The 27501-nt window shown below is 41.0% G+C and overlaps 2 protein-coding genes across 2 annotated transcripts in view; both read left to right on the top strand.

Annotated features, from left to right (window-relative positions):
* The window catches only part of LOC132891521 (protein mono-ADP-ribosyltransferase PARP9-like), a 97198-nt gene that overhangs the window by 33931 nt on the left and 35766 nt on the right, over window positions 1–27501 (top strand). The gene's annotated exons all lie outside the window — the stretch shown is intronic.
* Window positions 195–27352, top strand: parp14rs1 (poly(ADP-ribose) polymerase family member 14-related sequence 1). Its single transcript, XM_060929180.1, has 17 exons — window positions 195–433; window positions 7359–7462; window positions 7578–7611; window positions 10091–10345; window positions 12698–12925; window positions 13120–15362; window positions 15462–15692; window positions 15789–16007; window positions 16755–16821; window positions 16962–17111; window positions 18245–18307; window positions 18424–18600; window positions 23590–23796; window positions 23989–24645; window positions 25428–25567; window positions 25664–25838; window positions 25935–27352. The coding sequence occupies exons 1-17, from the start codon at window positions 253–255 to the stop codon at window positions 26216–26218; spliced, it is 5415 nt and encodes a 1804-aa protein (XP_060785163.1). The 5' UTR covers window positions 195–252; the 3' UTR covers window positions 26219–27352.

Genomic DNA, 27501 nt, shown 5'->3' with positions numbered 1-27501 from the left:
AAACAACACGTCATTTATTATTCTCAACAAACGCTCTTAAAAAAATAAAAAAATAAAAAATTATCATCTTTACCAACTTTATACATGAATATATCACACTTTGTGTTTTACACCATGAACATTGTTGTGTTTCTCCATATTTCCAACACCACCTCTCTCCCTCCCTCCCTCTTCATATCGAGTAAAACAAAAGCGAAACTTTAGCTCTTAAACCCTTTTCACCACAAGTGACTCGGCATTTCACACTCAGAGATGGACGAAGAGTTTCCCTTCCCCCTGATAGTGGAGGGGAATTGGGACCCCAGGACCCCCAAGCTGAAAAACAAGCTCACTATTTACTTCCAGAGCAGAAAGTCAAATGGAGGAGACTGTGTGGTTCAGTACCAGGTTTCTGACGGCCACACAGCGACCGTGTGCTTCAAAACGGAAGAAGGTACTATTATTTATTATCCATAACTCTGTATTAAGTGGGTTAAATACTACTAATACTACTACTAATAATAATAACTTCATCCACAGCCTAAACAAAGAAGGGCTGTGAAAAGAAACTGCATCCGTGTAAACATTATTCAACACTCAGAAATAAACAGAACAAACTGCAGTAGCCTCTTTTGGCCTGGTGCCATCAAGGAGACTGTATTTTCCTTAGCAGTAGCACTCAGAAGGCTTGGACACACCTTCTAATTCAATTTTTACTCATGAAAAGCCACTTCAGGTCTTAAAGTAATAACAGACTTTATTTTTTTTTTTTCGCGGTCCGGTTTCCACCAAATCCTGCACTCTGATTGTCTGGCGAGCCTACGGTACGGACCCCAGATACGGACCTCTGGCGACTTGCTTGTTCACAACAACAACAAACATAGTAGCAATTTTTGTCAACATTTATTTTTGCATTTCTCAGAAGAATATCATTAATTTTACAGCGATAACGACAGTCTTCACAGCGAAAGCGAGTTTTACTACCCTGAGGAAGAAGAAATAAAATAAAACATTTCAGGAGAAAGCTAAAAAACTCTAACTTGCTAACGCCGAGCAAAAACATGGCTGAATCCTCATCATCTCTAGCAGCTTTATCCTGTTCTACAGGGTCGCAGGCAAGCTGGAGCCTATCCCAGCTGACTACGGGCGAAAGGCGGGGTACACCCTGGACAAGTCGCCAGGTCATCACAGGGCTGACACTTAGACACAGACAACCATTCACACTCACATTCACACCTACGGTCAATTTAGAGTCACCAGTTCACCTAACCTGCATGTCTTTGGACTGTGGGGGAAACCGGAGCACCTGGAGGAAACCCACGCGGACAACATGCAAACTCCACACAGAAAGGCCCTCGCTGGCCATGGGGCTCGAACCCAGACCTTCTTGCTGTGAGGCGACAGCGCTAACCACTACACCACCGTGCCACCTGGCTGAATCCTGAATGACTCAGTTTTGTATAAATAGGGGACTGCATAGGCGGCAAAATGTAGTTTTTTTCCTGCCATGGAAATGCACTTGTATACCGAGGAGGAAGCAATTTGCATTACAGCTGAAAATGAGGATTCAAAATGGCGGCTCAGCTCGGTTTTCCCTTTCAGGCGCTCTCGTTTTCTGTTAGAATTTGGTAAAGAAAAAAATATATTATTTACCAGCTTAAGGTCGAGCCATATGGTGAAATACCGTGACCTCGGCCTTGAATACTGACCTCGGCCCAGAGGCCTCGGTCAGTACTTTCAAGACCTCGGTCACAGTATTTCACGATACGGACCTCCCAGCTGGTAAATAACATATTTATTTTTTTCGCGGTCTGGTTTCCATCAAATCCTGTGCTCTGATTGGCTGGCGAGCGGGTCCGTATCCTACAATACAGACCCCGGTTACGGACCTCTGGTGACTCACTCGTTCACAACAACAACAAACATAGTAGCAATTTTTGTCAACATTTATTTTTGCATTTCTCAGGAGAATAGCATTAATTTTACATCATGGATAGTGATAACGACAGTCTTCACAGCGAAAGCGAGTTTTACTGCCCTGAGGAAGAAGAAATAAAATAAAACATTTCAGGAGAAAGCTAAAAAACTCTAACTGTTGCTAACGCCGAGCAAAAACATGGCTGAATCCTGAATGACTCCTATTTGTATAAATAGGGGACTACATAGGCAGCACAATGTAGTTTTTTTCCTGCCATGGAAATGCACTTGTATACCGAGGAGGAAGCAATTTGCATTACAGCCGAAAATGAGGATTCAAAATGGCGGCTCAGCTCGGTTTTCCCTTTCAGGCGCTCTCGTTTTCTGTTAGAATTTGGTAAAGAAAAAAATAAATATATTATTTACCAGCTTAAGGTCAGTCCGTATGGTGAAATACCATGACCTTGGCCTTGAATACTGACCTCGGCCCACTTTCAAGACCTCGATCATGGTATTTCACAATACGGACCTCCCAGCTGGTATATAACATATATGGCTTTTCTCTTTACTTACTCCAGTGGTTCTTGATATAATATTCATGGATTACTATAGTTAAGCTACAGTAAGTCTATTTACTGTATTTTTATTATTTAATGTTTAATCTCAGCACAATAAGAAAGCAAGGAATTAATCCACTAATTAACTCTTTTTTTTCTGAGGCACACATTAATTGAAAAGCATTCCAGGTGACTATCTGACGAAGCTGGTGCCAATTGTGTGCAAAGCGGCATTTTTTTGTTTACCACATAACTCCATACATATTCCAGATGTTATTTCATAGTTTTGATATCTTCAGTATTGTTCTGCAATGTAGAAAACAGTCAAAATACAGAAAAACTTGTCATCCATCCATCCATCTGTAGCCACTTATCTTGTTCTACAGGGTCGCAGGCAAGCTGGAGCCTATCCCAGCTGACTATGGGCAAGGGGGAGGGTACACCCTGGACAAGTCGCCAGTCAGGGCTGACACATAGACACAAACAACCATTCACACTCACTTTAGAGCCACCAATTAGCCTAACCTGCATGTCTTTGGACTGTAGAGGAAACCCACACAAACAGAACATGCAAACTCCACACAGAAAGGACCTTGCTGGCCACTAGGCTCGAACCCAGAACCTTCTTGCTGTGAGGTGACAATGCTAACCACTACACCACCGTGCTGCTGAAAAGCCTGTCAAAGAGAATGAAACTTTTTGCTGGTACAGCTTTTCACTCTTCATAAAACCTGATATCCATAACGTTCTCTTTAATGTTTACTGACTGATAAGGACATGACACCATATCACATAAATAGATGATATTACACAGTTGTGTGAAGATATGAAGTTTATTATATATCACGAGTGAGTGTAGCGAATGAGTGATATATTTTTCAACATGAGAAGATAAACTTCATATCTTCGCACAACTGTGTAATGTTCTTTATATTATATGGACACATCCACAAAAAATACGCAAGTTAATGAAAAGGCTTCTAATTTTGAACTGGTTGGCCATTTTGACAACGCACATTAAGTCAGTGGGAAAACACTGGGAGTGACATCATCAGAGTGAAATATCAGGAATTATTATGGCTACACACAGGCCACTTTTTCCATGGAATAAAAACACGTATTCTATTCCCTTCTAGTGGGTTTATTGATAGCATGCAATATTGTTATCATATCACTTATCCTCCATATATTACATCACTCTACCCAATGGAGAATGAGCGTACAATATTGTTACAATATTGCACGTTGTCAAAACAATACGACGTCATATGCCGGAGACATAAAACTTCTGCATTTGCAAGTGACAGTGACAATTTGTAAACAAACATGGCTGCCAGGTTTGCTTCGTTAAAAATGGAAGATTTTGAGAGAATTTTGGCTGCCAGGTAGCTCCGTTGTGTATAGCTGTCGATGTTGATTTTAAAAGTAACTGAGTAAATTAGACAGGGAAAATAATAATATTCGACTTGACTGTGCTAGCATTGGTCTTCATTAATGGTACACCAGCTGGAAGGTAACTGGACTGCTGCGCTAACAGCACCGAGTCACGGGTAAGCTAGAGTTGGCCTTTGAGAATGCTGATATGAAGAAAGTGTGCATGTATAATAATAATAATAATAATAATAATAGCTGGCATTTTTTCGTGGTCGATCAGATATATTCCATTCAGCTCACTCGTCTTTGACTCGTTCAATATCATACTAGCTGAATGGAATATATCTGATAGACCACTCAATGCCAGCCAATATTATTTAAATATGTCGCTCAGATCCACAATGTATTTCATATGAAAAAGGTGAGTTTTTCAACACAAGAAGATAAACCATATCTTCAAGCCATTGTGTGATGCTCGTTTTATTATGTAGACACATTCACAAACAAAAAGAACCCATATTTATTAAAATAATTCATCAATTTCCTCTCAAGTGAGGATATTGAAAAATATGTCCTGGTTGTAGTGCTCAATGTCCCAGATGTAGCTTGTATGAAAAATACGAGTGGTGTATTTCTCAGTAAAATGCCCGTGTCTTTGTAACATTATACTAGTATGATGTTATTCTTCAACAAATGTAAGGTCAGAAAGAACAAGGCAACAGATGGATGTGTAACCTGGAAACGTCAATATATTGTGCCTCAAAAGAAAACAACAACAACAACAACTTTAAAATCTGTAATTAAATTCTTAAAATCACTGATGTACAGTACTGTGCAAAAGTCTTAGGCATATGCAAAGAAATGCTGTACAGCAAAGATGCCTTCCAAAAACAATGAAATGAAATGTTAACTACATTTTTTAAAAATACTATAAACAGTATTAAGCAATCATAAATTAAACAAAGTCAATATTTGGTGTGAGATGAGCCTTTGCTTAAAAAAATATAGTAGTCTGCGATATAATGAGTGCAGTTTTCTAAGGAAATGAGCTGTAGGTTTTACTGAGCATCTTGCAGAACCAGCCACAGTTCTTTTGGACACTTTGACTGTCACACTTCCTTCTTAATTTTGCACCCAAACCCAGTAGCCTTCATTATGTTTTCTTTTTTTAATCTGAAAAGTGGTCTCTTATGTAATATGCTGCTCAGATACAAGTTTTTTTTTTTTCTGTAACATTTAATTTTGTGCTGGAAAACAAACGTTTGGAATTCTAAAATGTTTTTGTCCTGACTCGATAATGTAGAAGTCATAAACTAAAAATCTACAACAAAGTTTGTGTGAAAAAAATAGAGTACCTAAGACTTTTGCACACTACTGTATATTGTATGTAAAGTTTTACTGGAAAAGGTAATGTGGTATACACCACACATCAGATATATCCTCCCAAGTAAAAGATACACACTAAAAGTACCACCTCAGCAACAAGGAAATATGGCCAAATGGGCAGCACGGTGGTGCAGTGGTTAGCACTGTTGCCCCATAGCCAGACAGTTCTGGGTTTGAACCTTGCAGTCGACTGGGGTCGAACCTTCCAGTGCCTGTTTGGGGTTTTTCCAGGGGCTCTGGTTTCCTCCCACAGTCTAAAGATACAGTCAAGCCAGGAAGTCTGTACACCCCTTTCACCTTCTCTATGTTTTATTACGTTACAGACTTATTCTACAATAGATTGAGTTAATGTTTTGCCTCAAACATCTACACACAATTGCCAATGATTACGAAGTGAAAACAGGTCATGTGCCTTTTACTAAGGAGTGGCTTCCATCAGGCCACTGTACCATAAAGGCCTGATTTGTGGAGTGCTGCCTGGATGGTTGATCTTCTGAAAGGTCCTCCCATCTCCACAAGGATATGCTGGAGCTCTGTCAGAGTGAACCTCCCTGGCCAAGGCCTGTCTTCCCCAATCGCTCAGTTTGCCTGGGCAGCCAGGTCTAGGAAGATTCTTGGTGGTTCCAAACTTCTTCCATTTACAAATGATGGTGGCCACTGTGCTCTTTGGGGCCTGTAAAGCTGCAGCAATTTTTCTGTACCCTTCTCCAGATCTATGCCTTGACACAACCCTGTTTCTGAGGTCTGCAGATAATTCCTTTGACCCCATGGCTTGGAGTTTGCTCTGGCATGCACTGTCAACTGTGGGACCTTATATAGGCAGGTGTTGGCAATCCCCAATCATGTCCAGTCAACTGAATTTACCACAGGTGGACTCCAATTAAGTTGTAGAAACATCTCAAGCATTATCATCTCATTATCTCTAGCTGCTTTATCCTTCTACAGGGTCGCAGGCAAGCTGGAGCCTATCCCAGCTGACTACGGGCAAAAGGCGGGGTACACCCTGGACAAGTCGCCAGGTCATCACAGGGCTGACACATAGACACAGACAACCATTCACACTCACATTCACACCTACGGTCAATTTAGAGTCACCAGTTAACCTAACCTGCATGTCTTTGGACTGTGGGGGAAACCGGAGCACCCAGAGGAAACCCACGCGGACACGGGGAGAACATGCAAACTCCACACAGAAAGGCCCTTGCCGGCCCCGGGGCTCGAACCCAGGACCTTCTTGCTGTGAGGCGACAGCGCTAACCACTACACCACCGTGCCGCCCAAGCATTATCAGTGGAAACAAAATGCACCTCAGCTCACTTTTTGGTGTCATATCAAAGGGTGTGCACACTTGTGTACATATGTGTACATTTTACATTTTGATTTTTAATAAATTAGCACAAATGTCTAAAATTTCACTTTGTGCTTTCACTTTGTCATTATGGGCTATTTTGTGTAGAATTTTGTGACAAAAACTGAACTCAATCTATTGTAGAATAAGTCTGTAACGTAATGAAACGTGGAGAAGGTGAAAGGGGTGTGCAGACTTTCCGGCTTGATTGTATGAGGATTAGGTCAGCTGGTTACTCTAAATAGTCCGTGAGTCTGAATGGCTGTTCATCTCTGTGTTAGCCCTGAGATACACTGGTGACCTGATGATCCAGGATGAACCTTGCCTTTCACCCAAAGTCAGCTGGGATTCACTCCAGTGGCCCTGACAGATAAGTGGTATAGAGGATAGATGGATGGATGTGTCCAAAATGTCAGTTACTCAATATTAATTTCTTATTTATAAAACTCAAGGTTCTCGTACCCACAGCTGAATCCTGGCCTGTACCGATATTCATTATAACTACTCTTCCTTGTGCGATATTGCTGAAGTACTTTAAAACAGTTGAATGTCAAAGTGCGATTGAAAGTGATTTCATAACACTCCTTGCGAATGGTAACTCTAGTTAGCATGCCAACTTTAGAACCAATGTAAGTATCGGTGGCGGAGTACATTTGTGTACATGGGTGGAAATGGGGCTGAGCTCAATGAGCAAAAGAACCATTCAAATCTTATTCAAATCCACACATTTAACCATCAGAGACCTATTTTTCACAATTCTTGTCTAATGTGCCTTTAATGTTTTTCTTGTGTTTTAGTGAGGCAGACTGTTCTTGAGAAGCAAAGACATGAAATTAAACTGGGTAAAGACCTCCTGAGCCTCAGTGTTTGTCTTCCACCAGCTGAAGCCAAACCAAGTCAGGTGAATATTTTATTGGATTAATCCCCCCCCAAATATTAACTGAAATTTATGAGAGATTAACTGATATATAAAATCACCTATGGAAGTGTGACTGCTCAAAACATTTGTTTTTCAGGAAACAAAGTCTTCAGTTAATACAAGTCAAACAGGTGAGCTGTTTTGTGATGATTGAAACCCTATTTCTTGGTGTATGCTGCCCTCTAGAGGTGAAATGGTTATGTGATCCTATTACATATTTTTATTGTGATGTATTTGTGTCCAGGAATTTGCTTAATCTAGTTACGTGTGTATTAGCACATGTCTTTCACATTCTTAAGAGAAGCAAAAAATCCTTACTAACTGGTGAGTGCAGTTTTGGTTGTGTACATTTAGCCCCTTAATGTCTGGGCTTATTATTAGCTATTCATGTTAACATACTGTATATTGCTTTATTACTTAGGTACTGCTATGAATTATTCAGTTCATACAGTGAAACTAATAGTATGCAGTTACAAAAAAGAGGAATGTAAGTCTCAACTCAATGATGGTTCATTGAAGGGCAAGGGGTTAATAATTCCTCTTGACGTATATTGCTGTCTATTCTGTATTTATAAGCTGTTGTAAACCAGGTAGTGAGTGTATAATTGTCATGCTCCTGATAACAAGAAAGGATTATATAGTCAAGCATAATCCACTGAAATATTATATTTAGTTCCATTCAGTTTCACTTTCATTTGTTTCAGTTGTAAACATGCCACTTAGTGGTTCTTGGTGTCAGTCCTCAGTGTTTTGCTTGTCAAACACAGCAGATGTTTGTGTTTTTTATGCTCTTTTACAGCAGATTTACAGTGTCTTGCAAAAGTATTCATTCCTCTTTGTGTTTGTCCAATTTTGTCACATTACAAGCTGGAATTAAAATGGATTTTTATTTATTTATTTATTTATTTTTTTTTGGGGGGGGGAGCACCATTTGATTTACACAACATGCCTACAACTTTAAAGGTGAAAATTGTTGTTTTATTGTGACCTAAACAATAATTAAGATGTAAAAACAGAAATCTGGAGTGTGCATAGCTATTCACCCCCCAAAGTCAATACTTTGTAGAGCCACCTTTTGCTGCAATTACAGCTGCAAGTCTCTTGGGGTATGTCTCTATTAGCTTAGCAGATCTAGCCACTGGGATTTTTGCCCATTCCTCAAGGCAAAACTGCTCCAACTCCTTCAATTTAGATGGGTTGCATTGGTGTACAGCAATCTTCAAGTTATGCCACAGATTCTTAATTGGATTGAGGTCTGGGCTTTGACTAGGCCATTCCAAGACATTTAAATGTTTCCCTTTAAACTACTCCAGTGTAGCTTTAGCAGTATGTTTAGGCTCATTGTCCTGCTGGAACGTGAATCTTCGTCCCAGTCTCAAACCTCTGGCTGACTCAAACAGGTTTTCCTCCAGAATTGCCCTGTATTTAGTGCCATCCAGCTTTCCTTCAGTCCTGACCATCTTTCCTGTCCCTGCAGATGAAAAACATCCCCACAGCATGATGCTGCCACCACCATGCTTCACTGTAGGAATGGTGTTCTCAGGGTGTTGGGTTTGCGCCACACATGGCATTTCCCATGATGGCTAAAAAGATCAATTTTAGCTTCATTTGACCAGAGGATGTTCTTCCATGTGTGTGGGGAATCTGCCACATGCTGTTGGGCAAACTCCAAATGTGTTTTTCTTAAGCAATGGCTTTTTTTCTGGCCACTCTAGCTAAAAAAGCCCTGCTCTGTGGAGTGTATGGCTTAAAGTGGTCCTATGGACAGATTCTTCCATCTCCACTGTGGATCTTTGCAGCTCCTTTAGTGTTATCTTTGGTGTCTTTGTTGCATCTCTGATTAATGCCCTCCTTGCCCGGTCTGGAAGTTCTGGTGGGCAACCTTCTCTTGTCAGGTTTATAGTGGAGACATAGTCTTTCCATTTTGCTATAATTGAGTTAATGGTGCTCTGTGGGATATTCAAAGTTTGGGATATTTTTTATAACCCAACCCTGATCTGTACTTCTCCACAACTTTGTCTCTGACCTGTTTGGAGGCTCCTTGGTTTTCATGTTGCTTGCTTCGTAGTGTTGCAAAGTCAGGGTCCTTCCAGAACAGGTTGATTTATACAGACATCATGTGACAGATCATGTGACACTTTGATTGCACACAGGTGGATCTTCATCAACTAATTATGTGACTTATGAAGTGAATTGGTTGGACCAGCTCTTATATAGGGGTTTCATATGAAGGGAGGTGAATACCTATGATTTCTGGGTTTTTTTTTTAATCTTAATTATTGTTTGTGTCACAATAAAACAACAATTTGAACTTTTAAAGTGGTGGACATGTGTAAATCAAATGGTGCTCCCCCCATAAATAAATAAATAAATAAATAAATAAATAAAATAAAAAAACAATTTTTGTTCCAGCTTGTAATGCAACAAAACAGGACAAACACAAATACTTTTGCAAGACACTGTATGTCATGAATGGTTTTCTAAAGCAGGAAAAACATAAAGGTTCAGTGCATTTGTTGTTCCCAAGATTAAGAATCACTGGCCTTGATGACTGGAATGTGTACTGTATCTGTTTAATAAAATTAAATAAGCGCATTTTCTTCTTTACAGAAGAATCATTTACCGAAGAGGAAAAGGCACCATCCTGTGAATCTCAGACTAAAGAAGAAGAGGACTTTGGGCCAGACGAAGACAGTGAGGACTCATGTCCCACATCAGTTGTAATCAAAAACATCCAGAACATGAAACACGAGTTCCTGGATATGCTGGTGGAGAATATCCTTCAGCGCTCTGAGTTAAATGATATCAGCATAGAAGTCATCCCTGAGTGTGACTGTGCTGTGGTAACTTTTACTAACCACAAAGGTGAATCATTACATACAACATAAAATACATTTTTTGGTTTATATTATGGCGGATTATATACAGTGAAAAAAAAAACACAATCGCTAGTTTGTGGTAAAATAAACTAAGTAAAACACCCACAATAAAATGATTCACATCTCGATTATTCACATCATTCTTAATTTCCCTGAGAGAACCCTCCCAAAGGGATCAATAAAGTTTTATCTAATCTAATCTCTAGTTTTAAACACGTAAAGCTTATTCATGTTAAAACATTAAAACATATATAGTAATTAAGCAGTATCATACTCGAGGGCATGCTGTTGTACTGAATATCAGCATAGCTGTGATAGAGCTAATCATGTAGCATGTTGTAATCATACAACAGCAACAGGACACAATATGTCAGATGACCCCTTTAATTTTGCTCTGTGAGTGGAAATAGATCCCACACTCACTTTATAGCACGTTGGCTAGCGGGTTAGCTAGCTGACATTGATTTGTACATTCTCATTAAAGCTGCTTCTGGTAAAAAAAAAAAAGAAAAGAAAAAAGCTACTTCCTTTGCATCTTCATCTGACAAGCTTTCATTTTTATTCCTGAAAATTATCATTTGGGTGGCACGGTAGTGTAGTGATTAGTGCTGTCGCCTCACAGCAAGAAGGCCCGGGTTCGAGCTCCGTGGCCGGCGAGGGCCTTTCTGTGTGGAGTTTGCATGTTCTCCCCGTGTCCGCATGGGTTTCCTCTGGGTGCTCCGGTTTCCCCCACAGTCCAAAGACATGCAGGTTAGGTTAACTGGTGACTCTAAATTGACCGTAGATGTGAGTGTGAATGGTTGTCTGTGTCTATGTGTCAGCCCTGTGATGACCTGGCGACTTGTCCAGGGTGTACCCTGCCTTTCGCCCATAGTCAGCTGGGATAGGCTCCAGCTTGCCTGCGACCCTGTAGAACAGGATAAAGCGGCTAGAGATAATGAGATGAGATGAGAAATTATCATTTGCTAGGTCCACTGATGATGTCGCTAAAACTACTGTAGTCACCATTTCCTATTAGGAAGTGGAGTTTTACCTGCCGAACACAGGCAATTGGCATGATACACACACACACAGCAAAACATCCCAGTGAAGTTATACTAGATATTGGCACGCTTGGAATGCCACTCGACCAATCAGAGTCGTAGACCAGAACTAACTCTTGTATAATTAAATAATTTTGGCTGGCTTTGAGTGGTACCGGTATATCAGCTATATTCCATTCAGCAAGCATGATATTGAACTTGTCTTCAACTCGTTCAATATCATGCTAACTGAATGGAATATATCTGATAGACCACTCAAAGCCAGCCAAAATTATTATTATTATTATTATTATTATTATTATTATTATTATTATTATAATACGTACACACTCTTCATATCAGCATTCTCAGAGGCCAACGCTAGTTTACCCGGGACTTGGTGCTGTTAGCGCGGCAGTCCAGTTACCTTCCAGCCGGTGTAGTGTTAGCGAAGGCCAGTGCTAGTGTAGTCAAGTCGAATATTATTATTTTCCCTGTGTAATTTACTGAGTTACTTTTAAAATCAACATCGACAACTATACACAACGGAGTGACCTGGCAGCCAAAATTCTCTCAAAATCTTCCACTTTTAACGAAACAAACCTCACGGCCATGTTTGTTTACAAACTGTCCCAGTCACTCACTAGTGTGGAAGTTTTACATCTTTGACGTGACTCTTTTCCAGTTTTTCGATATCTGTTGGTATGCTTTTCTCTTGTAAATATGGGTGAAGAATATATAATGAAGTTTTGGTAGCCTTTCGGGTGTTCAGTGTGTCTTTAGTTTCCGTTTATTTATTTAGTGCTTAAACCTGGCACTGGATTAGGCTTGTCTTCTCTCTTTCCTGGCCGACTAAGAAATGATTGTGCGCATGCGCAGCAGAAAAGTTTTGTCATTGGATCTTTGCATGAGCTCTGACGTGTGACGTCGTGCTGTTTTGACAATGTGCAATATTATAATAATATTGCATGCTCATTCTCCATTGGGAAGAGCAGTGTAATACATGTAGGATAAGCGATATGATAACAATATTGCATGCCATCAATAAACCCACTAGAAGGGAATAGAATACATGTTTTTATTCAATGGAGAAAGTGTTCTGTATGTATAATAATTACCATTATTACCTATTCAGATTTATTTTAACTCAGTCTTCTTTATCTCACATAGTTTGTTCCAACATAAATTAATAAATGATCCCTTAATAGTAAAGCTATAACTTTATTTTATTTGTACTAATTTTCAATAATATGTGCCCCCTAAGTCAAAATGATCATTTCATCTAAAGTGACACGTTATAACTTTCTGTGCTTTAGATGCAGTACGCTTCATTAGTTCTTGTCCAATGAACTCAATTTTCAAGAGGAAGAACCTGGAAATCAACCCTCTTGAGAAGACAACAAGGGTGAAAGTAGAAAATTTTACTTCAGACATGAACTCTGACTATATCATGCTTTATTTTGAAAAGTATGGTGAAATAGAGGGTGATGTAGAGATGCTTGAAGAGGACAGATCAGCTATAATCACATTTAAAACTCATGCAGGTAAATATATAAATATTAATTATAAAATATTATGAAAATGATAATTCATTATAAGCAATGCTAGGCTTTGCAAGCTACAGCAGAATTTTTGCATAGCATGCACAGTAACCTTATGTAAAGAATGTTCAAATTTTCTCAATGTTAACCTTAATAAATATTGCGTGTTACAAAAATCTTTACATTTGTTCTTCCAGATGCAAACACAGTCCTCGGAAAACAACATCAGATTAAAAAGCACCCTATCAAAGTTTTTCCATACTATGAATCACTGGGAGTTGCCCTCTATGGTAAAGACAGACCCACTTTGGAGCTCCCAGAATCATTTGAAGAAAATATTGATAAATCTGTCTGGAAATATCTTCAAGAACACAAACAAACATTGGACCTGATCATGCAAAGTATGCAGAAGCATTTATGCCACCTGGAGTTTCAAGACCCAGCTGTAAAAATTAGTCCTCTACCTTCCATCCTTCAGCAAGGTGTACAGACAAAGAAACTTGTCCAGACTTGGAGGGAGAAGGCTTCCTCTGAGTTCACTATGGCAATGTCCAAATATAAGTCACTAGAAATCAAGGTTGAGAGAGATGCATGGGCTGAAGTGGAAGCAGAAGTCCACAAGCTGTCATCTGAACATGTAACCCTGATTTTTCACAAAGATCAAGGAACAGTGATTGTGGCAGGCATTGCAGAACATGTATGCAGAACTGGGGATGTGGCACAGAGTACTGTTAACAGGATTATACAAAGAATCCAAAGAGAGAAGAACAGCATTGAAGATGAGATCTCCATGACTCCATCTATTCATGAGCTCATCCTGAAAGATGGTTTGGATCAGGAACTCTGCGATGCCTTTCCAGAACTGAAGCTGAGTTACAATGCTGCCGGGCAAAAGCTAACAATTTTTGGGCTCAAACAAGATGTTTTAGAGACGAAGAATAAGATTTTGCAAGAGGCTGTGGGCCTAAATCAGGGAATCATAGAACTTCACCCATCTATTCTGGAGTTTCTGAGTATGGGGGATAGAGAGAAACTGACCAAAGAACTATTCGTATCCAAGGGAATCCATGCATCATTGGAGATTAAGAGAGACCAGGCATTTCTTGTTGCTAAAACAGAGAATAACTTGAAAGATAGTAAAGATCAGTTAGAAGCACAATTACATCATGCATTCATTAACGTAGATGATCCCAGTTTGCTCAAGAGTGCAGAATGGCAAGATCTTGTTGACAAATTAAGTAACACAATCAATTCATCACAAATGATGATGCTAATAAACACAACAGCCAGCCAAGTTGTAATTTCTGGATTTGTTAAATCAGTAGAGTTAGTTCAGGAACAGCTCTCCAATTACGTGCTTAACAATTCTCATGTTACCACAACCCTGCAGGCCAATAAGAGTGTCGTGAATTTTATAAAGGAGCACAAAAAGGAAAAATGGCATGAAATGATGAAAAACAATGTCAACATTAGCTTTAAAGATGATACAGTCTCAATGAGTGGCCCAAGACTTCATGTGTCCGATTGTAAGTTTGTCTTTGAGAACCTGCTTTCGTCTGTTTCCTGCTGCAACTTAAAAGTAGATAAACCTGGTTCCAAGAAGTTTTTTAAGAATAAGGAACTGTATGTTGTTGAAACAGCCAAGAACAGAATGGGGTGTGTTGTCGAGATGGTAGATGAGCATGATCGCAACCAGATTTCTTCTCATGTCACAGAAAAAAAGAGAGTTCTTACACCTTATGGAGTAGAGATTGTAGTCAACAAAGGTGACATGTGCTTCTATCCTGTAGATGCTATAGTCAATGCAGCCAATGAAAAGCTTGACCTCAGTGCAGGTCTATCAAAAGCACTTTCTGATGCTGCAGGACCGCAACTGAAGCATGCCTGTAACCAGATTATTAAAAAGCGGACACAGTTGAAGACAGGCGAGGTTGTCCTTACTGAGGCTGGACAATTGCCCTGCAAGTATGTAATTCATGCAGTAGGGCCACCCTATCATAGTTCTGATTCTCTGAAAGCAGTTGGGCTTTTGAAAAGCACTATAAAAAAGAGTCTAAATTATGCTGACAGAGAGTCTTGCCAGTCATTGGCAATACCAGCCATTAGTTCTGGCAGCCACGGATTCCCACTAGACCTTTGTGCAAACACCATTGTTTCAGCACTGAATGAATTCTTTGAGCTCATGAATGGAGACTTGAGTTTAAAGGAGATCCATCTGATTGACACAAATGATAAAACTGTTAAGGCTTTCGAAGCTGCGGTGCAGAAAGTATATGGGAGCAGTTCCACAAGTCAGGGCCTAACATTCAGGGACAATTCCAGTAGCCAACAGCAAAACCCAAAACCGTCAAGCTCCTCAAACCAAGGATCATCCCAGAGTGTTAAGACGAATGAAGGGTTGACTATTACTCTTACAAAGTGCAACATTCAGGACACCTCAGTAAGTTAAATTCTCCTACCTAATATGCTCTTTCTTAACTTTTATAATTCTTCTGGATTAAAGTTGTAGTAATATTTTTGTCTGTTGTTTTGCCTTTAGTCAGATGTGGTGGTGAACTCTATATCGTCTGACCTGGCCCTTAACCATGGAGCTATTGCACAAGCCATTCTTGCTGCAGCAGGGCCACAGATTCAGACACTTCTTAACCAGCAGGCTACAGGCCCAGCAAACAGTGGAGCAGTCTTCATCACTAGTGGTTGCAATCTAAAAAACAAACTGGTGTTTCATGCTGTAGTCCCACATTGGAACCAGGGACAAGGTTCACAGATGGTACGTTTAATCCATTCTACCATACCTGCATTTTCTTTCCAGAGTAGATTTTTTTTTTTGTTGAAACATACTTTCAATGGATTCTGCTGTCTGCAGTTGGAAGGCGTCATGGATGAATGTTTAAGTCAGGCAGAGCAGCAGAAGCAGGGGTCTATTGTCTTCCCTGCTATTGGAACAGGGAACTTGGGTTTTCCAAAGGCGTTGGTGGCCTCCATTATGCTGGACTCAGTTCTTAGGTTTAGCAAAAACAGGACCTCACGCCATGTACAAGAAGTGATGTTTGCTCTCCATCCTACTGACCATTCAACGATCCAGGTAAGTAAAGATGATTTCAAATATGAGTGTGATCTCTAATAATAATAATAATAATAATAATGATTTTCGTATGACACTAAGTACTCGATGTAGCATAGGACATTTCAGGCCCCACAGAGAAAAAAAAACATACACAAAATCAACAACACAAAAACATAAATCAGCATGAAAGAAAATAGAATAAGAAACCCATATCAGCCATAAAATTAAAAACACTAACAGGTAAAGTGAATTACACTGATTATGTAAATTACACTGATATATTTTATGGCTGATCGGTGTATTATTAAGTATAATATGGTTGGCAGGAAAAGATGAGAAGGGGAGGTTATACCGTAGTTGGGCCATTAGCAGAGTAGCTTGAAAGCCTTAAAAATAATAAATGTGTACGTAAGGTTGGCTGAAGGGAAAGGGAGTTCCAGAGATGAGGAGATAATCTTAAGGTTCTGTCATCGACACAATGGAGGTTAGATGGAGTTCTGAAGAGCAGGATGGGAAAAGATCTGAGTGCAGGTGATGTGGCAGAGGAGGAGAATGAGTAGGAGGGAGTAAGAATATCGAGGACTTTGTCAGTGATGAGTAGGAACTTTAATTAGACTGTTGCTTGCAAGTAGACTGTGAAAATGTTTTCTTTAAAGATATGAATTAAAAAGATGCAAAATGTGGAATACTGTCCAGACTGTCTATGTGTCCATATGCTGACCATTTATTATACTAATTAGTGTTTTTTTCTGTTAATATTCCCAGGATTTTACAATTGAATTCAATAAAAAGTTTAACATCCAGTCATCCTCAGCAAGTGGCTTCAAGAAAGGTTCACTGTTAAACCAAATATATATATATATATATATATATATATATATATATATAAACACAAATATAACAAAATATGTGAAAGGTAACATTGCAATAACTTTCAGAGATGTTTATTTCATGTTTATGATGAATTTCTAGGCCCATTTTCAAAGGTGACCTCACCAAAGGCAGGGAGGTATGAGACGACAATAGGAGGAGTTGTGTTTCAAGTTCTCAGTGGTGATATCACTAAGGAGACAACTGATGTCATCGTAAACTCATCCAATGATAAATTCACATTGAAAACAGGTAACCCTGTTGTAGCAAAATGCAGATTATTAACCAGAGAGAATTAAGTTATAGTTACAGGTGTAACACCTAAGTATACACTGGCCAGCCATAACATTAAAACCACTGACAGGTGAAGTGAATAACATTGATTATCTCATTACATTGGCACCTGTCAAGGGGTGGGATATATCAGGCAGCAAGAGAATAGTCAGTTCTCAAAGTTGATGTGTTGGAAGCAGGAAAAATGGGCAAGCGTAAGTATATGAGTGACTTTGACAAGGGCCAAATTGTGATGACTAGATGACTGGGTCTGAGCATTTCCAAAATGGCACATTTTGTGGGGTGTTCCCGGTATGCAGTGGTTAGTACCTACCAAAAGTGGTCCAAGGAAGGACAACTGGTGAACTGGTGACAGGGTCATGGGTGTCGAAGGCTAACTGTTTCACATGGGGCACGAAGGCTAACCCATATGGTCCAATCCCACAGAAGAGCTACTGTAGCACAAACTGCTGAAAAAGTTAATGCTGACACTTTTCTGTTTTAGCCACCATTAACTTTATCAGTAGTTTGTGCTACAGTAGCTCTTCTGTGGGATTGGACCATATGGGTTAGCCTTCATGCAATTCGTGCAGCCTTCAGGCTAGCTCTACAAGATGTGTCATTTTGGAGATGATCAGACCCAGTCATCTAGCCATCACAATTTGGCCCTTGTCAAAGTCACTCAGATCTTTACACTTGCCCATTTTTCCTGCTTCCAAAACACCAACTTCAAGAACTGACCATTCTCTTGCTGCCTAATATATCCCACCCCTTGACAGGTACCGCTGTAATGAGATAATCAATGTTATTCACTTCACCTGTCAGTGGTCATAATGTTATGGCTGATCAGTGTATTTGTATAATTAAAATCAACATGCCATATGCTCAGTTAACAACTGACCTTTAATTATTTACAATCACATTAATCTATTGCATACTGCAATCGATTTGTACAGTTGAAACATGCAGTAATACACACCTAGTTCTTTGTTTATAACATGTTACATAATATGATTCTGAAGTGCAATTTATAATTTTTCTATAATTTAAATTTTGTGATAGGAAAGTAAGATAATTAATACATAATTAATCCATGATCTCTCAATTTTAAGGTGTCTCAAAGGCTATTTTAGATGGAGCAGGTCCAAACGTTGAAGCTGAGTGCCAGCAACTAGGTGAGAACTGTTCACATTAATAAAATCAGCTTCTAAAATAACAATAAAAAGAATATCTAAATGTTGTCTGCATGTGACTTGATGCATAATTTACATATCACGTTACATATTAATAGGAGCACAGCAAAACAATGGAGTGATAATGACTCAGCAAGGCAACCTGCAATGCAAAAAGATCATCCATGTTTCAACAACAAATAATCTTGCAACAATCCAACAACGAGTAAAGCAAGCATTAAAAATGTCTGTAAAGCACAATTTCACCTCCATTGCCTTCCCTGCCTTTGGAACAGGTGAGCTCTTAAGTGCTTATAAATACTTTACATTTGGCAAAATATATAAGGCTTATTTCACAATCATGGTTGTCTTTTTAAATAACATGAACTAAATTCTGCAACTACAGTAGGTCATACAGTATATATGCTGGAGGATTTTTTTATTATCTTATTTTACAGGGACACACCAACCCTACCTACAGCAGTAATGTCTCTTATAAGTTCTTATAAATGTGTCTGTGAGTCAAATGCAGACTCAGTTTTGACCTTGTGATCATTTCATTTAATTCGACTTTAATTATTGCACTTTGATTTTACTGGATAAATTCAGAATTGCATTTTTTAGCACTAATTAGGTTTTACTTTGGTATGGATATAGTACTTTCATTCACAATAAAAAGATATTTAAGTGGAAGTTGCATGTTTTTGTTGTCAGGGATGCAGTAGGAGACAGATGCAAGTGCAGAAGAATATTTATTAACAATCGTGAAAACACACACAGGCAAACAATCCAAAATTGGCAGGCAACCTTGTAAACGTGAAAACTAGCAAAAGGTCGGGCGAGGCACAAACAGGCTGAATCAGGCAAAGACGAAAACAGAAACAAGGAACAGGAAACAGGATCAGCAAACCAGGTAATCAACATGGGAATATAAGGCTGCAACTGACGTGGCGTAATACTTCGCCCAGAATGTGCGTAGACACAGTCCTTATATAGGTGCATAGCTTGTGCCTTCATCATCCGCAGGTGTGCATAGTTAATAGCGCGCGTATGAGAGTCCACTCAGCGCGTGTACAGCCTGGAGCATGCCTGAGAATCCCACTGATGCAGGCGACAAAGCACACAGGACTGACAGACACCCCCCCCCAAAAAAAAAGCTCCCTCTGGGAGCGAAAGTCCATCTTTCTTGGTTCAGGTAGGGGCTTGGACTCAGGCTCAGGACAGGACTTGGACTCTGTGCTTGAAGTGAGGGTGAGCTCTGGAGAAGACTCGAGCTCTGGACTGGACTCGGGCACAAGCTCTGGAGAAGACTTGGGCTCTGGGCTGGATGTGGGCTCAAGCTTGGAACTTGACCCAGACTCTGGACTGGAAGTGCGTTCGAGCTCTGGAGATGACGTGGACTCTGGGCTGGAAGTGTGTTTGAGCTCTGGAGATGACTTGACCTCTGGACTGGACTCGAGCTCTGGATATGACTTGGGCTCTGGAGATGATTTGGGCTCTGAATTGGACTTGGGCTTGAGCTCTGGAGATGACTCGGGATCTGGACTAGACTCGGGCTCGAGCTCTGGAGATGATTCAGGCTCTAGATTGGACTCAGGCAGGAGCTCTGGAGATGACTCAGGATCTGGACTGGACTCAGAATCGAGCTCTGGAGATTATTTGGGCTCTGGACTGGGCTCAAGCTCTGGAGATGATTCAGGCTCTGGACTGGATGTGGGCTCAAGCTTGGGACTTGAGCCAAACTCTGGACTGGAAGTGTGCTCGAACTCTGGAGATGACTCAGGCTCTGGGCTGGACTTGGGCTTGAGCTCTGGAGATGACTCGGGCTCTGGACTAGACTCGGGGTTGAGCTCTGGAGATGACTCAGGCTCTGGACTGGACTCAGGCCTGAGCTCTGTCTGCACATCACTTCAGTCCTGGTCAGGACCCAGCGGCAGGATGATGATGTCTTCATAGCCAGGTGGCAGTGGGACAACGACATCTTCAGAGCCAGCTGAGGCAGAGGTCGCTCCGTCATCCTCTGGCACTGGTTCTGGAACAAGCTCAGGAGCTGGCACTGGAGCTGGCACTGGCTCTGGAGCTGGCACAGGCACTGGCTCTGACTCTGGCACTGGCTCTGATGCTGGAGCTGACACAGGCACTGGCTCTGACACTGGAATTGACTCTGGCACTGGTTCCAACACTAGCACTGGCTCTGGCACTGGAGCTGACTCTGGCGCTGGCTCTGACATTTGCTCTAGCTTTGACACTGGCGCTGGCTCTGGACCTGACTCTAACTCTGGCACTGGCTCTGATGCTGGAGCTGACACAGGCACTGGCTCTGACACTGGAATTGACTCTGGCACTGGTTCCAACACTAGCACTGGCTCTGGCACTGGAGCTGACTCTGGCGCTGGCTCTGACATTTGCTCTAGCTTTGACACTGGCGCTGGCTCTGGACCTGACTCTAACTCTGGCACTGGCTCTGATGCTAGAGCTGACACAGGCACTGGCTCTGACTCAGGCACTGGCTCTGATGCTGGCTCTGGCACTGGAGCTAGCCCTGGCATTGGAGCTGGCTCTGGAGCTGACTCCAACTCTGGCATTGGCTCTGGCTCAGATGCTGGCACTAGCTCTGGCACTGGAGCTGACTCTGACCCTGACTCTGGCTCTGACACTGGAGTTGACACAGGCACTGGCTCCGACTCTGGTGCTGGCTCTGATGCTGGCACTGGAGCTGACTCTGGTGCTGGCTCTGGCTTTGATGCTGATGCTGGCTCGAGCACTGGAGCTGACTCTGGCACTAGCTCTGATGCTGGAGCTGATTCTGGCACTGGTTCTGGCACTGGTGTAGGCACTGGCTCTGGCACAGACACTGGCTCTAGCATAGGCTCAGGCTTAGGTTCAGGTGCTGGCTGTTGCTCTGTTTCTGGCTCTGGTGTAGACTCCAGCTCCTGCATTAGCTCTGCCTTGGGTTCATATGCTGGCGGTGGTTCTGATGCAGGCTATGGCTCCTGCATTTGCTCTGGCTTGGGTTCAGGTGCTGATGCAGGCTCAGGTTTAGGTGCAAGCTCTGGGATCTGTTGTGGGACTGGAGCGACAGTGTCTAGGAGGAGTTCTGGAGCAGCCGTCTCCTCTGCTGTCACTGTCTCAGCCACCAGAGGGAGCTCTGGGGCAACGGCCTCCTCTGTTGCTGCTGCATTGGCCATAGACGGGATAGCCCCCTCCCAAAAATTTTCATAGGGGTCCTCCTTCTCTATGGATTCATAAATGAACTTGAGCATGTCTAGAAAATTCCATGAGCTCGGATGGCATGGATGCACTATTCTAATAAGATAATCCACCCATTTTTGTGCTCGTCCAGCAATCAAAGTGATCATAAAGCTTACCTAGATTGGTTCTGGTGGCTTGGGTTCTTTGAGGTCCATGTAAAAAAAGTTGCCCTGTAGGCTGAATCCCCGAGGATTCAATAATATGGTGCTGGGGCTTCTAGTCCAATACTCCACTGGAAAAACCAGGTTAGGAACTGAGATACAGAGACCCAGTACTGTAGATGTGTGGTATGGCGGACTGAAATGCTTCTGCTGTGTCCATTGCTGGCGAAGTATTCTGTCAGGGACGTGGTAGGAGGCAGATGCAAGTGCAGAAGAATGTTTATTAACAATTTTGAAAACACACACAGGCAAACAATCCAAAATCGGCAGGCCACTTCATAAACATGAAAACTAGCAAAAGGTCGGGCAAGGCACAAACAGGCAAAGATGAAAACAGAAACAAAGAACAGGAAACAGGATCAGGAAACCAGGAAATCAACAAGGGAATATAAGGCTCGGTAATGCATGACTGACATGGCATAATACTTTGCCCAGAATGTGCGTAGACACAGTCCTTATATAGGTGCATAACTTGTGCCTTAATCATCTGCACGTGTGCATAGTTAACAGCACGTGTGCAAGAGTCCACTCGGCACGTGCGCAACCAAGCGTATGCCCGAGAATCCCACTGATGCACGTGCCAAAGCGCACAGGACCGACATTTGTAAACTAAGTGCCTCTGACAGGATCTTTTGCCTGTCAAAAATGTCCTCTCTGGAAAACATTCACCATGTGATGAAGTTCTAAATGGTTTTTGCAGAAAATGTTTGTTTCTTTTGAAGCAGAATACTCTGTTGTCGCACAGGACTTGAAACAGATGTGAGACACATTTGCAGCAGAGTTTCAGACGTGATTGAAATGTGAGTCCATCAAAAAGTGTCCTCTCTGGAAAACCACAAGGATCGCCACCACTTCAGTTGTTATTACAGTTACCACCATATACAAATATCACTGAACAGTACTTGAAAATTTGTACTTAAAATCACATCCATTTCAACAGTTTTTCACTTTGTATACCTTGCTCTTATGGACTGTAAGAAAGTGGGTCAAGTTTAGAAATACACTATACGCTGTCTTCTCACCACAAGTAACATGCCTGGTATATGACCTGTAACTCTGAAATTCTGCGCAGTTCATTTCCATCTCAAAAGATAATTTTTGGCAGCAGAGAAAAACAGATATCTGAGGTTTGATTTCTGGACTATTGTGGACCCAAAAAGTATACTCTGATTGTAAAACAGCCCAGAAAGACTTACAGGATGTTTCACTTAACATTTGAAGCTTATGCCACTGTATTGTAGTAACTCATTTCCATTTGTAATCTGTAGCATTTTGTTAACACATTGTATAATAGTATCTACATTGGGCTTTTATAAAACATTCATAAGAAGTGCTAGAACATTTATGTATGCATGGGTGTGACTTGGGTTAAATATTGTGTTCAGAGATCTCGCATTGTTAACAAAGTGAGATGCTTAAGTAGACTGCAGTATCACTATAAAAACAAATCATTAAATCTTTCAGTTAAATACCATGGTCACTGATTAGACATGGGGTGGAGAATTTAAAGGTGTGGCAGCCAGGAAAACCCATCAAATAGTCACATCGAATGTGAATCATAGTTTCCACTGGTACCATGCTGGGAAGCAGTTCTGGTGGTGGTCGTTTTTAACCCAGGCCAAAAGCCTCATTTTTTATTCAGTTATCTGATCTCTGTGCTAACATCAGTGTGGAAATAGTCGTTAATTCATTCCAAAACTGTTACAAGCATTATTGTCGTACAACTTTAATCATCTTTTTTGTTAATCTAGTTTGCATTCATACCCATGATCCATCAATGGTTGACCCCCTTCATGGTCCACCATTGAAGGACCATGGACAAAGAGTGCTCCAAAAAACATGTGCAAGAAAATAACTCAGTCTTTCTTACAGGTCAGGGTGGAATTAATCCAGGCCATGTTGCAGACTCCATGATGGATGCTATAGTTGACTTTTTGAGGCAGACTCCACAGTCTTCACTCAAAACGGTGCACATAGTGATCTTCCAGGCCCCCATGTTGGTAGATTTTCATCAGAGTATGCTGAGAAGAGAAGCCACTGAAACACAGAAGAATGAGAGTGTCTTGTCAAGATTTGCATGTATGTCTTCCTGATTTTTTTTCCTGAGTCACAGGAATGCAAGTAGTGTATTGCACATTTAAGTTATTAGCACTGAACTATGAACAAGAACTTTTAAAGGTGCACTCTGCATTGATCAAAGATGTTCTTAACAAATGTAAGAAATCTGTTTTTCCCAAATGCCAACACAGCTCATATCTTTCATTTCAACAGCATTTACCAAATCATTGTTTATGAGCTCTAAGACCAAAGATGTCAAGCCACCACAAGAGAAGGACTTTGTAATCGAGGAAAACATCACGAATGTGGTTTACTTCTCAATCTGTGGGCCTTCCCAAACTGCCGTGGATCAAACCAAAAAGTTTATAGAAAAACTCATCTCAGAAGAACAGGTGTTTCAGCCCATCAGTGACCCAATGATCCACAGATTGTCTGACAAAGACAGACAACGTATCCAGGAGCTCCAACGAACCATGGATGTTAGTGTGAAAATTGTGCCCAAGGATCAGGCGGCTACAGCAGCAGATTCAGAAGAAGTCACGCTTGTAGTAGAGGGTCTCAGCAGGGATGTTCTGATGGTTGTAAGTGAGATCAACACCATGCTGAAAACAACCAGAGAAGATGTGAACACAAAGAAAGACATGGAAGTAACAGCTGAGCTGGTAGACTGGCAATACAAACAGGGTGACCAGTACCACAGCTTCGACGTTACTACAAACTATCAACTAGAACAAGCGCTTATTTTGGGGTCTCCACAAGTGGATATCAATTTCCAAAAACAGGTATACCGAGTCAAAATGCCAGAAGGTCCTGCTGTGATTACGAGTAGTGGTAACCAGATGGACATCAGGCGTGTTGACAAAATGAGAGGTACTTTTTTATTACTTCTACAAGGATTTACTTTAAGTCATCTAGGTAATTTTAAACAACTAGTACAGGAGTATGGGACTAAAATTTGTCCAAAGGTCCAGATGCATAAAACTCATTCCTTAAAAACGTCTGGATAGGCCATAACAGATACCTTTTAATGCTTAACAATGTGGCTAGAACTAAGACAATTGCTTTACATGACCACTTTTGACTAGCGCCATGTACACTGAACAGACGAGATTCCTGTTCTGAATTTGACACATGGAAAAGAAATGTATTCATCTTTAAACACTGGATTTACACCATTTACTTTTATTTAATCAAATGATGATTAAGAAGTCTGTTCGCTTATCAGACCAAAGCCAGTAAATAAATTGAAAAAACTTGGTGAAAGTCTATGGAAACTCTCCTTTTCTGAACTAATGTCTTTAGCCCTGTAGCTAGTTTCTGGTTCGATGAGCTTCCTTCAGCTAAATAATTTCCATAGATGCATGTCATGAGATAAAATCTAATAGAAAACTGCTGGTTGCTGAACTACTGATGTTTTAAAATACATTTATCAGCTCTGCTGTAGTATTTTTTCAAGTTCAGTCAACTAAAATACTTTTCCCTGTCCTCATCCGGACAACCCCTGATCTAGTAAATCAAGGTTAATCTACTTATGGTATAATCTTGGGGAATAATGTGTTTCTGCTAACCATAGCTATATATTATGACATACATCTCCTTATAACCTTGAAACATTTCTCATTAAGTTAAAATAATTGATTTTTCAATCGCAGCCACTGAAAACCTCCCAAAGGAATGGGCCGTCATGGCATCTAATGAGCTGCACAAGATTTGTCCACTGCAAACTGGCAGTAAAGAGTACAATGATGTCCTGGGCCACTTTAGAAAAACCTGTAACAATAATGTCCTTAAGGTATGTGGCTTCTGAGACGTGAGGCATAACTTAAGATATACTTTCATTTCCTAACTTTTGATCTGGTTTATGTATGGGGTTTTTTGCTTCTTGTAGATTGAACGGATACAGAATCCTCGCATGTGGAAGAACTACCAAAATAACAAGCAATACATGGAACAAATGAATGGTCATCAGAATAATGAGAAAATGCTGTTTCATGGAACCAGGGAAGAGTCAATAAACCACATAAATCAAAATGGCTTCAACCGGAGCTATGCAGGGAAAAATGGTATAATAATCTGAACGAACAATATTTTAGTTTTTGCTTTACTCCATCAACCTCTGCAGCTAATTTCATTAATCTTTTTATGTTGATTCATTGCAGCTGCAGCCTATGGAAAAGGCACATATTTCGCTCTTAATGCAAGCTACTCTTCCAGCAACACATATTCAGTACCAAATGCACAAGGACAGAAGCACATGTATTTCTGCAGAGTCCTCACTGGAGAGTATACACTTGGAAACTCATCAATGATCGATCCGCCTCCTAAAACCCTTAATGGCACAGATCTCTATGACACTGTGGTGGATAACCAAGCTAATCCAACCATCTTTGTGGTGTTCCGTGATTACCATGCATATCCAGAATATTTAATTACTTTTAACTGAATTGCAAACCAAAGTGAGCTGCATGATTCAAGACATAATCCCATATAGTCTTCAGCGCTCATGAACATTTTCCACAGGTTGTAGGGTTGCAACCTGGAACTGAAATGCACTTATTTATCATGAATCAACACAAAATAATCCATAAATTGAATGAGGGAAATCTATATGATTCTAAAAATTATTTACAAAAAATACATTCGTTGTGATTCGTAAAAATAGTAAAAATTAATTCTGGTGCAAGAAAATAAAATAAGAGAACTGTGACTTTGCCAAGAGGAGGATGTCCTCCTTTGGGACAAGTAAAGAGGGGATTAGTCAGAGAAACAACCAAGATGCCAAGGGTAACACTGAGCACAGTGCTACCACTACCATACTTCATGATGGGGAATGGTGTTCTCAAGTGGTGTTCTCATATTCAGTAAACATGATTCTTTATGCCAAGGCCAAAAACGTAAAGTTGGTCTCAGAGCAGAGAACTATTTCCACCTTTGCTGAGTCTCCAACATGCCTTTGGCCAAACAAGAAACAGGATTTTTTTTTTCCTGCAACTTTTCCATAAAGCCAACCTTTATGGAGTGTTGGGCCCATCTGAGTTAGTGATCTCTTCAGCTCCTTCAGAGTTTCCCTTGTCCTCTTGGTTGCTTCTCTGCCTAATGTGCTCCTTATCTGGTCATTTGGCGGATGGCCTCCTCTAGGCAGGGTCACGGGTGTGCCATATCATTTCCCAGTTTTAATAATGAATTTAATTGTGCTCTGCAGGATGTCCAAAGTTTGAGATATATTTTTTTATAAACAAACCCTGATACATACTTGTCCAGAACTTTGTCCCTGGACTTTGATAGCTTGTTGGTCTTCGTGATGCTGTTTGTTTAGGGACGTTCTCTAAAATTCTTTGGGTCTTTCCAGAAATAGGTGTATTTATATTGAAATCATGGGGCGGCATGGTGGTGTAGTGGTTAGCGCTGTCGCCTCACAGCAAGAAGGTCCGGGTTCAAGCCCCGTGGCTGGCGAGGGCCTTTCTGTGCGGAGTTTGCATGTTCTCCCCATGTCCGCGTGGGTTTCCTCCGGGTGCTCCGGTTTCCCCCACAGTCCAAAGACATGCAGGTTAGGTTAACTGGTGACTCTAAATTGACCGTAGGTGTGAATGTGAGTGTGAATGGTTGTCTGTGTCTATGTGTCAGCCCTGTGATGACCTGGCGACTTGTCCAGGGTGTACCCCGCCTTTCGCCCGTAGTCAGCTGGGATAGGCTCCAACTTGCCTGCGACCCTGTAGAACAGGATAA

Source organism: Neoarius graeffei, chromosome 9 (genome assembly GCF_027579695.1).
Source record: "Neoarius graeffei isolate fNeoGra1 chromosome 9, fNeoGra1.pri, whole genome shotgun sequence".
NCBI classification, from domain to species: domain Eukaryota; kingdom Metazoa; phylum Chordata; class Actinopteri; order Siluriformes; family Ariidae; genus Neoarius; species Neoarius graeffei.
This window is presented reverse-complemented; position numbering and strand designations above follow the sequence as displayed.

What these genes read in the sequence shown, in the direction of transcription:
- parp14rs1 (XM_060929180.1), top strand. Translation starts at nt 253, where the DNA reads ATGGACGAAGAGTTTCCCTTCCCCCTGATAGTGGAGGGGAATTGGGAC. An exon ending in GTAACAATAATGTCCTTAAG is followed by an intron (nt 25,568 to 25,663) that starts GTATGTGGCTTC and finishes TGCTTCTTGTAG; the next exon opens with ATTGAACGGATACAGAATCC. An exon ending in GAGCTATGCAGGGAAAAATG is followed by an intron (nt 25,839 to 25,934) that starts GTATAATAATCT and finishes GATTCATTGCAG; the next exon opens with CTGCAGCCTATGGAAAAGGC.